This window comes from Myotis nattereri (genome assembly GCF_964212035.1).
Source record: "Myotis nattereri genome assembly, chromosome: 21".
In the NCBI taxonomy this organism is placed as follows: domain Eukaryota; kingdom Metazoa; phylum Chordata; class Mammalia; order Chiroptera; family Vespertilionidae; genus Myotis; species Myotis nattereri.
In genome coordinates this window covers 14,247,973-14,261,527 of record NC_138097.1, presented here as the reverse complement: position 1 = coordinate 14,261,527, position 13,555 = coordinate 14,247,973, and the positions used below count along the sequence as shown (strand labels likewise).

Sequence of the window (13,555 nt, the reverse complement as noted above, 5' to 3'; positions counted from 1 at the left end):
GCGAGCAGCACCAGGCTTGCTTTGTGGAATGGTTACGTGGTGAGTCTTGAGCAATCAGCTGGGTTTTTAAAAAATATATATTTTATTGATTTTTTTACAGAGAGGAAGGGAGAGGGATAGAGAGTTAGAAACATCGATGAGAGAGAAACATCCATCAGCTGCCTCCTGCACACCCCCTACTGGGGATGTGCCCGCAACTAAGGTACATGCCCTTGACCGGAATCGAACCCGGGACCCTTCAGTCCGCAGGCCGACGCTCTATCCACTGAGCCACACCGGTCAGGGTTCAGCTGGGTTTTATAGGACGTGCTGCTAGTGGGCCACGCCCAAGGTGGCTGGGAGGAGGTGTGGGCCCCACTAGCTTCCTAATCTTTCAGGTCTCTCCAATTAACTGTTTGGATTGTAAATGCAGCTTCTAGGTATATCCTTAACACCCCTTTCAAGTAGACTGCCCTTTTATTTTTTAAATGTTTTCATTCATTTCAGAGGGGGAGGGGGAGAAACATCAATGATGGGAGGGAATCATGGATCAGCTGCCTCCTGCACGCCCTCTACTGGGGATCGAGCCCACAACCAGGGCATGTGCCCTAACTGGGAATTGGACAATGATCTCTTGGTTCATGGGTCGATGCTCCACCACTGAGCCACACCAGCCTAAATTTTTTACTTACAAGGACATTTCCAGAGCTGCCTCTGTACCTTTCTGTGGGCACATGGTGGAGGCCCACCTGTTAAGAAATTCTAACTGGCCCTAACTGGTTTGGCTCAGTGGATACAGCGTCGGCCTGCGGACTGAAGGGCCCCAGGTTCGATTCCGGTCAAGGGCATGTACCTTGGTTGCGGGCACATCCCCAGTAGGATGTGTGCAGGAAGCAGCTGATCAATGTTCCTCTCTCATCGATGTTTCTAACTCTCTATCCCTCTCTCTTCCTCTCTGTAAAAAAATCAATAAAATATATTTTAAAAAATAAATAAATTCTGACTAGTGTCACAAATTGTGTGGCACTGACACCAACGGGCACTAGCCGGGAAGAACTTGTTATTAGGAGGGGAATCGAGCTGGGATGTGAAATTGTAAACTTTCTGAAGTGTGGGTGGTGAGGCTTTGGCATTTACGGGGTGCTGCTTTCACGGGATGCTCTCATGACCCACAGATCAGAGTTCGGCAGAGGTTACAAGGTGGCACAGGCCTGAGACGGGCTAGGGCAGGGGTGGGCAAACTTTTTGACTCGAGGGCCACGATGGGTTCTTAAACTGGACCGGAGGGCCGGAACAAAAGCATGGATGGAGTGTTTGTGTGAACTAATATAAATTCAAAGTAAACATCATGACATAAAAGGGTACGGTCTTTTTTTTTTTTTTAGTTTTATTCATTTCAGACAGGCCGGATCCGGCCCGCGGGCCGTAGTTTGCCCACGGCTGGGCTAGGCTGAGACCCAAGCCGTGGATGCCACCCAGCCTTCCTCTTTCCTCTTGTCTGGTGCCCACCTTCTCCTTGGTCGCAGGTGCTTTCACTGTGCGGAGGACCAAGGACTCAGTAGGTACACATAAGGAAGCCTTGGCAATACTGAGTCACTGTTCTGGCCACGCCTGACGGGGCATAACAGGGATACGGTTTATTTGCCGAGTCTCTGAGGTTTTGCGCCCCGGTTGTAGAATAGGATATGCCCTTTCGAGCCAGACTGGGAGGTGGAATCCCTGCCTCCTGGGGAATAACCAAAATCTTATCTATAAAGCACTTAGAGAAATGCCTGGTACCTGTTAGATCAGCGGTTCTCAACCTGTGGGTCGCGACCCCTTTGGCGGTCGAACGACCCTTTCACAGGGGTCGCCTAAGACCCATCCTGCAGATCAGATATTTACATGACGATTCATCACAGTAGCAACATGACAGTGATGAAGTAGCCACGACAGTAATTTGATGGTTGGGTCACAACAGGAGGAACTGTATCTAAAGGGCCAGAAGGTTGAGAACCACTGGATTAGATGATCATGCAGTTCATAAACGGCTTTTCATTTCTCCCTTTTGCAAAATAGAGACTCCCCCCCCCCCTTTATTGTCGTGGCTTCCTCCTCTTAGCAGAATGGCCCCTGTACTGTATGCTGCTTCCTATGGCTCCCACGGGATTTTGAGGTCAATCCTTGACTTTTTGGGGTTTCATGCTGTCTGTCTTTTATCTCCTGGTTGCTAGACTCAGGGAGCTGTCTGTTAACGTTTTTCTAGGTTCTGCCTCCCTTTCCCTCTCCTAAATGAAAAGATCCTTTTAAAGCAGCCGAGTTGGGTGACCTGTCTACCCCCATCTCTTTCTCTGCCAACTCTTTCACCTTTATGTCTCTTTCAAGTGTCTTCGCTCCTCCCCGCATGTTCCTGAGTGGCCTTCTCCAGCTTTCTCGCTGTGGGAGAACCCGGAGCGTGCACTGCCTTCCAGGCCCCCAGGTTGATAATCTTCCCACAGCCTTCCCTTCCGATTTTGTGGCTTTTGCTGCCCCTTGCCTTAGGTTGCCTCCCTAAGCAGTGTTTATTTTATTGTTGTTGTTGGTTAATCCTCACCCAAGGATATTTTCCCATTGATTGTTAGGGAGAGTGGAAGAGAGAGGGAAAGACAGAGAAACATCGAAGTGAGAGAAACACATCGATGGGTTGCCTCCTGCACGCACCCCAGTCAGGGCCAAGGCCCGGGAGGTGCCCGCCACCAAGGTACGTGCCCTTGACCAGAATCGCAACTTGCTACCCCTTCAGTCCGCAGGCCAACGCTCTAACCACTGAGCCAAACTGGGTAGGGCCCTGAGGAGTGAGGAAGGGCAGGGATGCGGGTGGCCAGTGGCAGTCTGCATTGCATTAGGCCTTCCCTTTAGCATCGGTGTGTTCTTCGTGTTCCTTTTCTTCTGTGAGGTCTCCCAGGGCTGGGACTCCCTGCAGGAGGTCCCCAGGGCCTCTGGTGTGGGGTGAATGTGTATGTTTTCAGGGAGCTGCCATGCAGTCTGATTAGTACCTATTGTTAGGACATTGATCAGAAAATTACAGCCGCATTGCAGTCTTACTTCTTGGGTAACCCTGCCTGGGTTTGGTTTTTTCTGTGTTGCATTTTGCTTTGTTTCTGTATTGAGGAGGGAGGGATGATACTAAATAAATAAAACTTGCTGGATTCAGATAGATCGACCTGTTTCACCTGGGAGAGTTACTTAAGTACTTCTGAGTGTCAGATTTTTTTTTTATCTGAATGAAGGAGAAAATAATACATATTCTGCATTTTTGTCAGAGAAACTAATTTGTATAAAATAACTGGAATATGGCATCAGATAAGCACTCAGGAAATGGTAGCCAATACGGATGTTGAAAATGATAATAATGATGTCATTTGCAATGTAAGAATGTAGAAGTAAATTTGGAAATTTTGATTTTTTTATTACCAGAATTAGCCACTATCCAATCTTTTTACTTTGAGGATTTTTTAAAAACAGATTTATGGGACAGTTCTTAAATCTTTTTAAATGTATGTGTATTTTTTCCGTATTAAGTAATTCAGCATCTGAAGAAGCCTCAGGTTCTGACTCAGGCAGCCAGTCGGAGAGCGAGCAAGGCAGCGACCCAGGAAGTGGACATGGCAGCGAGTCCAACAGCAGCTCTGAGTCTTCGGAGAGTCAGTCGGAATCTGAGAGTGAATCGGCGGGGTCCAAATCCCAGCCAGTCCTTCCGGAAGCCAAAGAGAAGCCAGCCTCTAAGAAGGAACGGATAGCCGATGTGAAGAAGGTATCTCCTTTGCTGTACTGTACAAATTGCCTGCAGCTGGGACCAGCTAGCAGACCTTTCTTTCCCGAGGAAACTCATTAGGTATCTTGATAAGGAAACCACAGCCCCCTTTGCTAATAATACTAGAGGCCCGGTTCATGAAATTCGTGCACTCGGTGCGGGGAGAGGAGGTCCTTCAGCCCGGCCTGCGCCCTCTCACAGTCCGGGAGCCCTCAGGGGATATCCGACTGGAGCAGGCCTAAGCCGGCAGTCGGACATCCATAATGCTGCCGTGGAGGCAGGAGAGGCTCCCACCACTGCCGCTGTACTCGCCAGCCATGAGCCTGGCTCAGGGCTTCTGGCTGAGCGGCGCTCCCCCTGTGGTAACGCATTGACCACCAGGGGCAGCTCCTGCGTTGAACCCCCCTGGTGGTCAGTGTGCATCATAGCGCCGTTCGGTCGATTTGCATATTAGCCTTTTATTATATAGGATAGTGCCCCTGGATATAAATGAGGACTGCTTTCTGCTCTAGTTGATCAGAGGCTACAAAGAAAATAATTACATAAGCCATCAAATTATAGGGCAAAAGGACAAATGTCTATAATTTTGGTTTTTAACATTTTAAAAATGTGGTTAAGCCCAGCCGGTGTGGCTCAAAGGTTGAGCGTAAACCTGTGAACCAGGAGGTCACAGTTCGATTCCCAGTGAGGGTGTTTAGGAGGCAGCCTGTTAATGATTCTCTCTCATCATTGATGTTTCTTTCTCTCCTTCTCTCCCTTCTTCTGTGAAATCAATAAAAATATACTTTTTAAAAAAATTAAAAGGTGGTTAAAATTTTCTTTTTTTATGTACAGTGATGCACAGTGGAGAGTTCTTTATTTGCGGAGATGAAAGGAAACCACAGGAACTGTGCATGGCCTGTGTAGTGTGTCTAAAACTTTGCTGAAATAGTGTTACTGTCTGGCATTCACACCTGTTTACTTATAAGACTGCATATACTTAAATTCATTTAAAAAGGCGAAAGGGGGAACTCAGAAAGAAGGGGAGTCATTGCTAAGACGGGACTGAATTTCAAGGCAGAAATACTTCAGGCAGAAATATTAAAATATTCTTTTAAAATTTAGGTGATCAGTCCTAAAATGTTCATCAAGTTAACGCGTGGATGGACAGCACAGCCAGTTAGGAAGCATGGTGACTGAAATGATGGTTATTCTAAAAGGAGAGCTTTTAAAGAAGGTTCTTTGTTTTCTGTATACACATCCCTTTTACATGGTAGCTTTTCATTGATACCATTAGCCCTTAATGATCATCTCAAAATAGTTTAGCCTCCACCCCCGTTACTAAAAGCTTCTTAAATACCTGTGTTGAAGAATTTCACGGCTCTAGCAGAGGCTCCAAAAGGGGCGCGGGTGGGGTGGGCAGACGGGACGAGAGTAAGGCTCTCTCCCTCCCTCTCTCGGCCAGACTTGCTCAGTGTCCGCCCTCTGCTGCCTCTTGGGCCCAGAGTTCCTGCCACGTGGTTGTCCTAACGCAGTGGTTCTCAACCTCCTGGCCCTTTAGATACAGTTCCTCATGTTGTGACCCAACCATAACATTGTTGTTGCTACTTCATAACTGTAACATTGCTACTGTTATGAATCGTCATGTAAATATCTGATATGCAGGATGGTCTTAGGCGACCCCAGTGAAAGGGTCGTTCGACCGCCAAAGGGGTCGCGACCCACAGGTTGAGAACCGCGGTCCTAACGCCTCTGGTTGGACCTTCTGTCTTCTGCCTCTCAGATCATTCCAAGGCCATTATGGGCTTTCCCCCTTCGTAAGCGGAAGACGCGGGGTCACAGGATTACATCGGAGTCTAGTTCTGGAGGGCCTGTTCCTGGGCCATCTCCCTTGTTCTCTTGGGAGGCCTCGTTTTTTCGGTAGCTGACTCGGCGTTTTTAATATATTTTATTGACTTATTACAGAGAGGAAGGGAGAGGGATAGACAGTTAGAAACATCGATGATGAGAGAGAAACGTCCATCAGCCGCCTCCTGCACACCTCCCACTGGGGATGTGCCCGCAACCAACGCACACGCCCTTGACCGGAATCGAACCCGGGACCCTTCAGTCCGCAGGCCGCCGCTCTATCCACTGAGCCACACCGGCCACGGCAAGACTCGGCGTTTTTAAAGGCACTGTTGGTCACGCCCTCCCTTGGCTTGGTGACACTTTTTTTCTGGGTTGTCTTGCGTCAAGTTTGTCTCATTTGAGGTCCACTGTACACATACATCCCGAGTCTCGGCCCGGGGCATTCTCCTCTTGCCTCGCTTTCCAAATATTTTCTTGCCAGTAACTGTCACCCAGGTGTTGATGACAAAGCCCCGCGGCTGATCTGGGCTGTCACGCATCTCTCTTGCCTGTTTATAACATTTTTCCTACTGCCTTCCACAGTTCGCTCAGATCGGGACCCAGACTCTTGAGTTTTTGTAGAAGGTGGCGCTAAAATCCACCGTGAAAAAATGTCCTCTTCAACCAGTCCCTCCTTTCACCTTTCTTTTTTTCATCGCTGGTGAGGATTGTTAGTAAAAATAGTTCTTAATAATAGTTAGAAAAAGAGTTACAAACCGTTAATACTTAATAATAGTAAAAATAGTTACTGCTCAGAGTGAAAGTAGGTGTGCTAGAGAAAGGGTAGCAGTGATTCTCCTTCTGAAAATTTCTTTTTTTTTTTTGACTATAACACAAAATGTTAATATTCAGAATATATGAAGATATAGAAACAAATTCCCATAATTGACTATTAAAAATCACTGAATTACACTTTGAAGGGTGAGTTGTACCTTAACAATTTGTAAAAGTTGAGTGCATAAATAAGTGGAACAACAAAATCAATTCCCCCCCGCCTTAATCTCTCTAAAATCAATAAATTACTTTTAAAAACTCAACAGTAATAAAACTAAAAAATAGGCAGAACCCCAAAAATTTTACCAAAGAGGATATACATATGGCAAATATATACATGAAAACATGAAAATTTCTAACTAAATGTTAGACATACCTACTATTTATATGTATCTGCCGTTGCGTACGTCCTGCGGAATTTAAAGAAATATACACATGCCTGATTCTGATTTAATTAGACTTGGTGGGACCCTGCTGGGTTTTTTTTTTTAGTTTCTCAGGTGGGTCAATAACCAGTCAAAGCTGAATGGAAAACATTAGGGGCTTAAAATTCATCAGTAAATAAATCTGCCCTTAGTGGAAGCCACTGTTCTCTTGCCATGTTATTCAGTCGTAAGTGTATGTTTTAATGATGGGTAAGCAGCGTACCATATAAGTTTAATAGCCATTAGCGATGAAGAGGCATTGTTACACTTTATTTTTATTTTTTTAATATATTTGTTTTTTTTTTTTTTAAATATATTTTATTGATCTTTTACAGAGAGGAAGGGAGAGAGATAGAGAGTTAGAAACATCGATGAGAGAGAAACATCGATCAGCTGCCTCCTGTACATCTCCTACTGGGGATGTGCCCACAACCCAGGTACATGCCCTTGACCGGAATCGAACCTGGGACCTCTCAGTCCGCAGGCCGACGCTCTATCCACTGAGCCAAACCGGTTTCGGCAATATATTTGTTTTTTAAAAATATATATTTCTTTATTGATTTTAGAGAGGAAGAGACAAGGAGAGCGAGAGAAACATCAATGATGAGAGAGAAACATGGATCAGCTGCCTCCCGCATACACACACACACCCGCCCCTCCCCCCCGCCCCTCCCCCCCGCCTCCCCCCCCCCCCCCCCCCCCGGCCCGCCCTGGGGATCGAGCCCGCAACTCAGGCATGCGCCCTTGGCCGGAATCGAACATGGGACCCTTCAGTCCCCAGGCCGACGCTCTATCCGCTGAGCCAAGCCAGCAAGGGCCATTGTTACACTTTAATGTGTTCTAGGATATTGTGCCTTACTCTTTTTAAAGATGGGAGTTTATTTGTCTCGTAAACAAAACTAACCAAACAACCCTTTTGATATTTAGTTACTTGAATGCTCTTAAATTAAAATACATGTTGCAGTAGTAGTGAAAATAGTAAATGAGGGTGGGGATCAAGAGAAGAAAGATTCATGCATGGTCTGTTAATTTTACAGATGTGGGAAGAATATCCGGATGTGTATGGGGTTAGGCGGTCAAACCGAAGCAGACAAGAACCATCACGATTTAATATTAAGGAGGAGGTAAGCGAAAGAAATGTTTTAAGGGGGTATGTTGAAGCTCCTTACCTTACCTTGTCCTTTCCGACTCCAGTATGTCTTGCCATGAACAAAGACTCAATGTCAGGGTGGGAATTAAATGGCTAATGATAATTTTCTCGACCTAGCACAGCAAGGAAAGCCACGTGGGGCTTTAAAAAAAGAAACTTTCCAGGAAGAACATGTAATAGTGAATGTTGCAGTAGAGGGTTAAGATTACTATACAGAACTGGCCTTAAATTTTTAATTTTTTTGGACGTTTCTCATAGTGAAATTGATTGTAGTAAGATATTTACTTTTTTTTTAAATATCTAGGTTGTAAATCTCCTGCTTTTTTTGTTCAATGAGTAACTTGCCTGGTAAACAAATACAAAACAATGGCACTAGTTTCAGGTGTATTTCTGAGAAAAGAGTTTACTTGACATACGTAATGTATTTTAACTCGTTTCTTTACATTTGGTTTCCTAGCTCATGTTTAGTGTGCCGTATAAAATGTTTCACACGGATTTACTCTGTGGTCGAATTGTGAGAGATGGGTGGTTTCCAAAATCAGTACTGTTTACTGGGTTCTGTGGGTTCTACAGAATCAGCTTTTCTCCGTTAGTGACAATTTTGTGGATTCTTACCTCTGTGTTAGGCTTATAGATTCTATTCTGAAGAGATACTTTTTTTTTTTTTTTTGTCTCAGGGAAGTGACCCCTGCTTTTGCCATTCTTAACTATATATCATCCTTCTGCTAAAAGTTAAATATTGATAGCCAAAGGTTAGTGAGCTGGGGTGGATTTTAGTTCATCGGTTTTAAAAATCTAATTGGCCATAACATTGGCATTGCCTTTACGCTGTTTTTTATTTTGACCTCGGAGCTGGTTTGCCGTAGCTTTCCTTCCCCACAGCGTCTGGGCCTGGGTCACCAAGCTGTCTTTGCTACAACCAGTCACATAGATGTGTGAACCTTTTGAGTATAAGTTAACACGTTCTCTGTACGGCACCAGAACAAGAGCAGTCGGGGAGGTTGGCCATTTTGCTTAACTTTGGCGGGAAAGAGCTGTTCAAAGATGTCTCTGACTGTGAACTTCCCACGTGCTGTTAGCAGAGCACTGTTGCTGATCATGCTCATGAATGAGTCTCAAATGAAACCGATCAGTAGCCACCACCGCTAATGACGCATTCAATGTTGTGGCGTTTCCATGTGCCATTCTAGATCTGCACGGTCGCCACTAGACACGGGACGTTTAAAATTTATACCCACTGAAACGGAGTAAAATGAAAAATTCCACTCCCGAGTCCCTCTAGCCCCACTTCAGGGTCCCGGTGGCCACACGGGCCTGTTGGCCGTGATATCTGACAGGGACTGTGCAGGTGCAGAGCGATGCCATCATTCCAGAAACTCCCACCGTCCCGCACGCTTGTAGGAGTCAAGCTGAGAATGAGAAATATCTCCTGGCGTTAGAGACAACTCAGAAATGACACACGAATTAATTTTCAAAGCAAAAGGAGAGAGGGCGCCACCACACAAATGCTGAGGTTTTTCTTTCTGCCTGGAAGCTCACGTCGAATGATGTTACACTGAGTAGACTTGTTAAGCGTGCTCTTGCGGACCCTGATGACCGTGAATTAAAGTCTGTGCTCATTTCTCACTGAAGGCCAGTAGCGGGTCTGAGAGTGGGAGCCCAAAACGAAGAGGCCAGAGGCAGCTGAAAAAACAGTAAGTCTCTTCCGGGGGCAATTCCTTCCCGTGGTCGATGGTAACGTGTCAGTGTGTCTGGGACTGCCTCCGTTGTGTCTCCAGCCTCCCCCAGGTCCCAGAGCCCGCCTCTCTCTCTCACTATCTTGGGTCCCTGCCCAGCTTCACCTGCTGCAGCAGCAGCATTCAGAGCCCAAGATTCTAGTGTTCGACTCCTAAGTAAGTATTTCCCACCAGCCCTCGCTCCTGGGGGGCGGACCCCACCTTACTCCATCTGTGTCGCCCCGTTAGTCCAATTACTATTATTTTTTTAAATGTGCACAAATACCAAATATGTCGGCATTTGGTGTTCTATTCTAGTCGAGCAAAGGGCAGGTTTAGATTTGCCTTCATTTCCATTTGTTCTCTGTGTTGGCATGGCAATATTATGTTGTTTGCACACCCATGGTAATACGAGATTTCACACGGTCATTTCCATATAATTTTAACATTACAGTGCATAAGCCAGAACACTTGAAATCTTGGCCTTAACGTGAAATTTCTTTATAACATGGATTATATGCTCATTCTTTTAACGTTTATTTCAATGAATGTTAAGATGCAACTGTTTACTTTTTTTCCTTTTTGAGAAATAATTTTAAAAATCTGTTTTGGGGGTGTGTGGATCCCTTGGAAAGTATGGATTTTATAGCTCATCTTCTTAGAAAAAAGTATAGCAGCATTTCAAAAAAGAAAAAAGAAAAATGTAGATAGTCAAAACTTTGCACACAGATCTAGGGGTTTCTCATGGGACACAGTTGTCTATGGCCCTTATTAAGAGCCCCAGTTAGGTATTCTCTGTTCTAAAACATTAGTAGTCTTAAGTATTTGGCCTAAGGCACAGTGATTTGAGTTTTTAAAATCCATCTCCTCATTTCCAAAATAGAGGAATGCTTATTCTGCCAACCTAACAGAAGTTATTAGAAAGTTTGCCAAGCCAGGAGTTCAATATAGGCCTTATCAGAGCACGTGCAGTTTTCATCTGTGTTCTAGATTCCGAGTTAGAGTTGGAGAAGTGATAACTGTAGGCAAGCCCGCACTTGGTGTCTTGGAAGGCTTTGGTCCTACCTCAGTCTAGTGGCCTGCTGGGGAGATTGTTCTCACCCACCCCCCCCCCCCGATCCCCCAGTCTCAGGGGCCTTTTGGGGGCCTTGGAGGAGCCCCTGATTGTTCTCGAACCTCCATCACCCGCTTCTCTGCTGGTCTCTTGACTGGGATCCAGATGTTGCTGCTGTGCTAGAAGACCCCGACTGCCCATTTTAATGGCCTGGTCCCGGTGTGCAGAAGCCCGCGTTTTTCAGCCATGGTGCAACTCATCAGTCTTCCCCTGCACTTACTCTCCCTCTCCCACCCTCAGAGCACTCAAGGTCGGCAACTTCCGGAAGCCTTTAAGGACCTTCTTTCCGCAGAGTAGAAGCGCTGAGTTCTGCACCGGGGATGGGGGGGGTGGGGGGGTGCCTCTGTCATGCCGTCTCCCTGCCTACGCTCTTCCCAGGAACTTGTGTGGCCTCACTTCCTGCTGGGTTTGGGGAGCCGGGCTTGGGAGCTCTTCTCCTGAGTGAGTGTCATTAGAAAGGCACAGTGCTGGGGGCGCCCTCCGTGAGCTGAGCTAGTGGGCAAGCCCAGCTTGCGGGGGTACGAGCTTCAGACTTGAGCGAGACTCAGGGGGAATTTGGAAAAATCAGCACAGGGAAATGCTATTCTGAAACCCTCAGATTTTAAAGACGTCTAAAAAGGAGCTGTTTTGCCCTAGCCGGTTTGGCTCAGTGGTTGGAGTGTCGGCCCGAGGACTGAAGGGTCAGGGTTCAATTCCAATCAAGGGCACGTACCTCGGTTCCAGGCTGCATTCCTGGCCTAGTCTGTCTCCCCTCCCTTCCACTCTCTCACAGAATCAGTGGGAAAAATATCCTCGGGTGAGCATTAACAACAAAAAAAAGGAAACTATTTTTAAAAACTTTTTTTAGGAATTCATTTCAAACTTTGTGACAGTAAAAGCACAAAGACTAGACTGCCTGTGTACTTTACCATTGGTTACCGTTCTTGTTATTGCCATTATTGTCGTGTTCTTTTTATATGTACTAGCACATGTCATGTTTTTCTGAATCGTTTAAGACGCACATCATGGCCTTTTACTCTTAAAATACCTAAGAGCGTATTTCCTAAGAATTAACGATCTTCTCTTTCATAAGCACAGTGCAGTTTTAACATAAATAGATTTAGCATTGCTGAAATACTTGGGTCCAATTCATATTTCTATTTTTGTCACTTGACCCAATAATGTCTTTTCTAACATTTTCCCACCTTCACTACGAGATTCAGTCAGTGATTAGATATTGTCAGGTTCTCTTTATCTAGAGCAGTGGTTGGCAAACTGCGGCTCGCGAGCCACATGCGGCTCTTTGGCTCCTTGAGTGTGGCTCTTCCATAAAATACCGACTAATGCGCATGGGCCACAAAGTTTCAATCGCACTGTAGGTGCGCGCCCCCACGTGGTATTTTGTGGAAGAGCCACACTCAAGGGGCCAAAGAGCCGCATGTGGCTCGCGAGCCGCAGTTTGCCGACCACTGGTCTAGAGCATTTCACAGGCTTTCATTGCTTTTATGACATTGACATTTTTGAAGAATAAGGCCTTACAAGGGACTGGCTCCCCAGAGTCATGGTGGGAATTAGCATTTAAAAGCTTAAGAGCTTCAGAGTGTAATGTCTCCGCACAGCCCATCTACAGGGTGGAGAAGTCACCTCCTTGTAACTAACTGACCACTCTTCACCGCACATTCCAAGTGACTTAATATCGCTGATCCTAACTTTTTTCTCCCTGTTCTTGAAAATTTAATCCATTATTCAGTGTCGGATACACTTCCACACAGAATCAGTCAGGCCTCCGATTATTCAGATCTTCCTAGAATGCGTAGGTCTGGTTGGACTTTTTCCTGATTTTTTTGGTTTTCAGGGTTATGGTTGAGAGTCCCAGGGCTGGGGTTGTGATGGAGCCAAACCACTTGTTTTCACGGGGCTTCAGTTTCCATCTCTAGGACGAGGCCTGTGGACCAGTTGACGTGCTAATTTTTAAAAAAATATATTTTATTGATTTTTTACAGAGAGGAAGGGAGAGGGATAGAGAGTTAGAAACATCGATGAGAGAGAAACATCGATCAGCTGCCTCCTGCACACTCCCCTACTGGGGATGTGCCCGCAACCAAGGTACATGCCCTTGACCGGAATCAAACCTGGGACCCTTCAGTCCGCAGGCCAACACTCTATCCACTGAGCCAAACCTGCCAGGGCGACGTGCTAAGTTTTTGTACGTTCTTGTATTGGCAGATTCTAAGTCCTCCTGGTTGTCCATACCCTACAGATCTGCCCTATAGCTGGAAAACTCGCCTCAGCACCCACTGCCATTTTAGTCTCCTAAAGTGCATAGGTAGACCCTCATTTAGCTTCGCAGTACCTGGTGGGGCGTGGAAATTACAATGCACACGTAACTGAGGATTTTTCTCATCTGATCTACTGTCCCTTAGGTCTTCGTTGTTCATGTTCTTTCATTGTGTTTCCTGCAAAGCCACTTCTCTGCCCTTTGACAGTGAGCCCCTTGGGAGCGCCAGCTGTTCTGGACTTGGCCCTGGGGGGCTGCAGCCTCACGTGCCAGTCTCCCAGTCGCTGGAGACATCTTCCTGTCTTCCTTGCTGCCATCACTTCTTTTCCTGGGAGGCTTTAGCAGACATATGTTTTCTAGTCTCTGGGGGAAGAGAATAAGATAGGCACCCAGAATATAGGCATAAGGAGGTCTCGGATTTAAAGAGAGATGAAGGGTTAAGCAGCGCTAACAGGCCTTGGTGTCTTAGCTCGAGTGCTTCCAAAAGCCCCCTACCTGCC

The 13,555-nt window shown here is 46.1% G+C and overlaps 1 protein-coding gene across 1 annotated transcript in view; it reads left to right on the top strand.

The window, feature by feature from the left end:
- CHD2 (chromodomain helicase DNA binding protein 2) overlaps positions 1 to 13,555 on the top strand; it is a gene marked incomplete at its 3' end in the record, with an annotated part of 87,601 nt that overhangs the window by 16,802 nt on the left and 57,244 nt on the right. Inside the window, exons 3-5 of the mRNA XM_081114812.1 lie at positions 3,520 to 3,751; positions 7,857 to 7,943; positions 9,602 to 9,663. Of these exons, the coding sequence (XP_080970938.1) occupies positions 3,520 to 3,751; positions 7,857 to 7,943; positions 9,602 to 9,663 (381 nt within the window). The remainder of the gene's footprint in view (positions 1 to 3,519; positions 3,752 to 7,856; positions 7,944 to 9,601; positions 9,664 to 13,555) is intronic.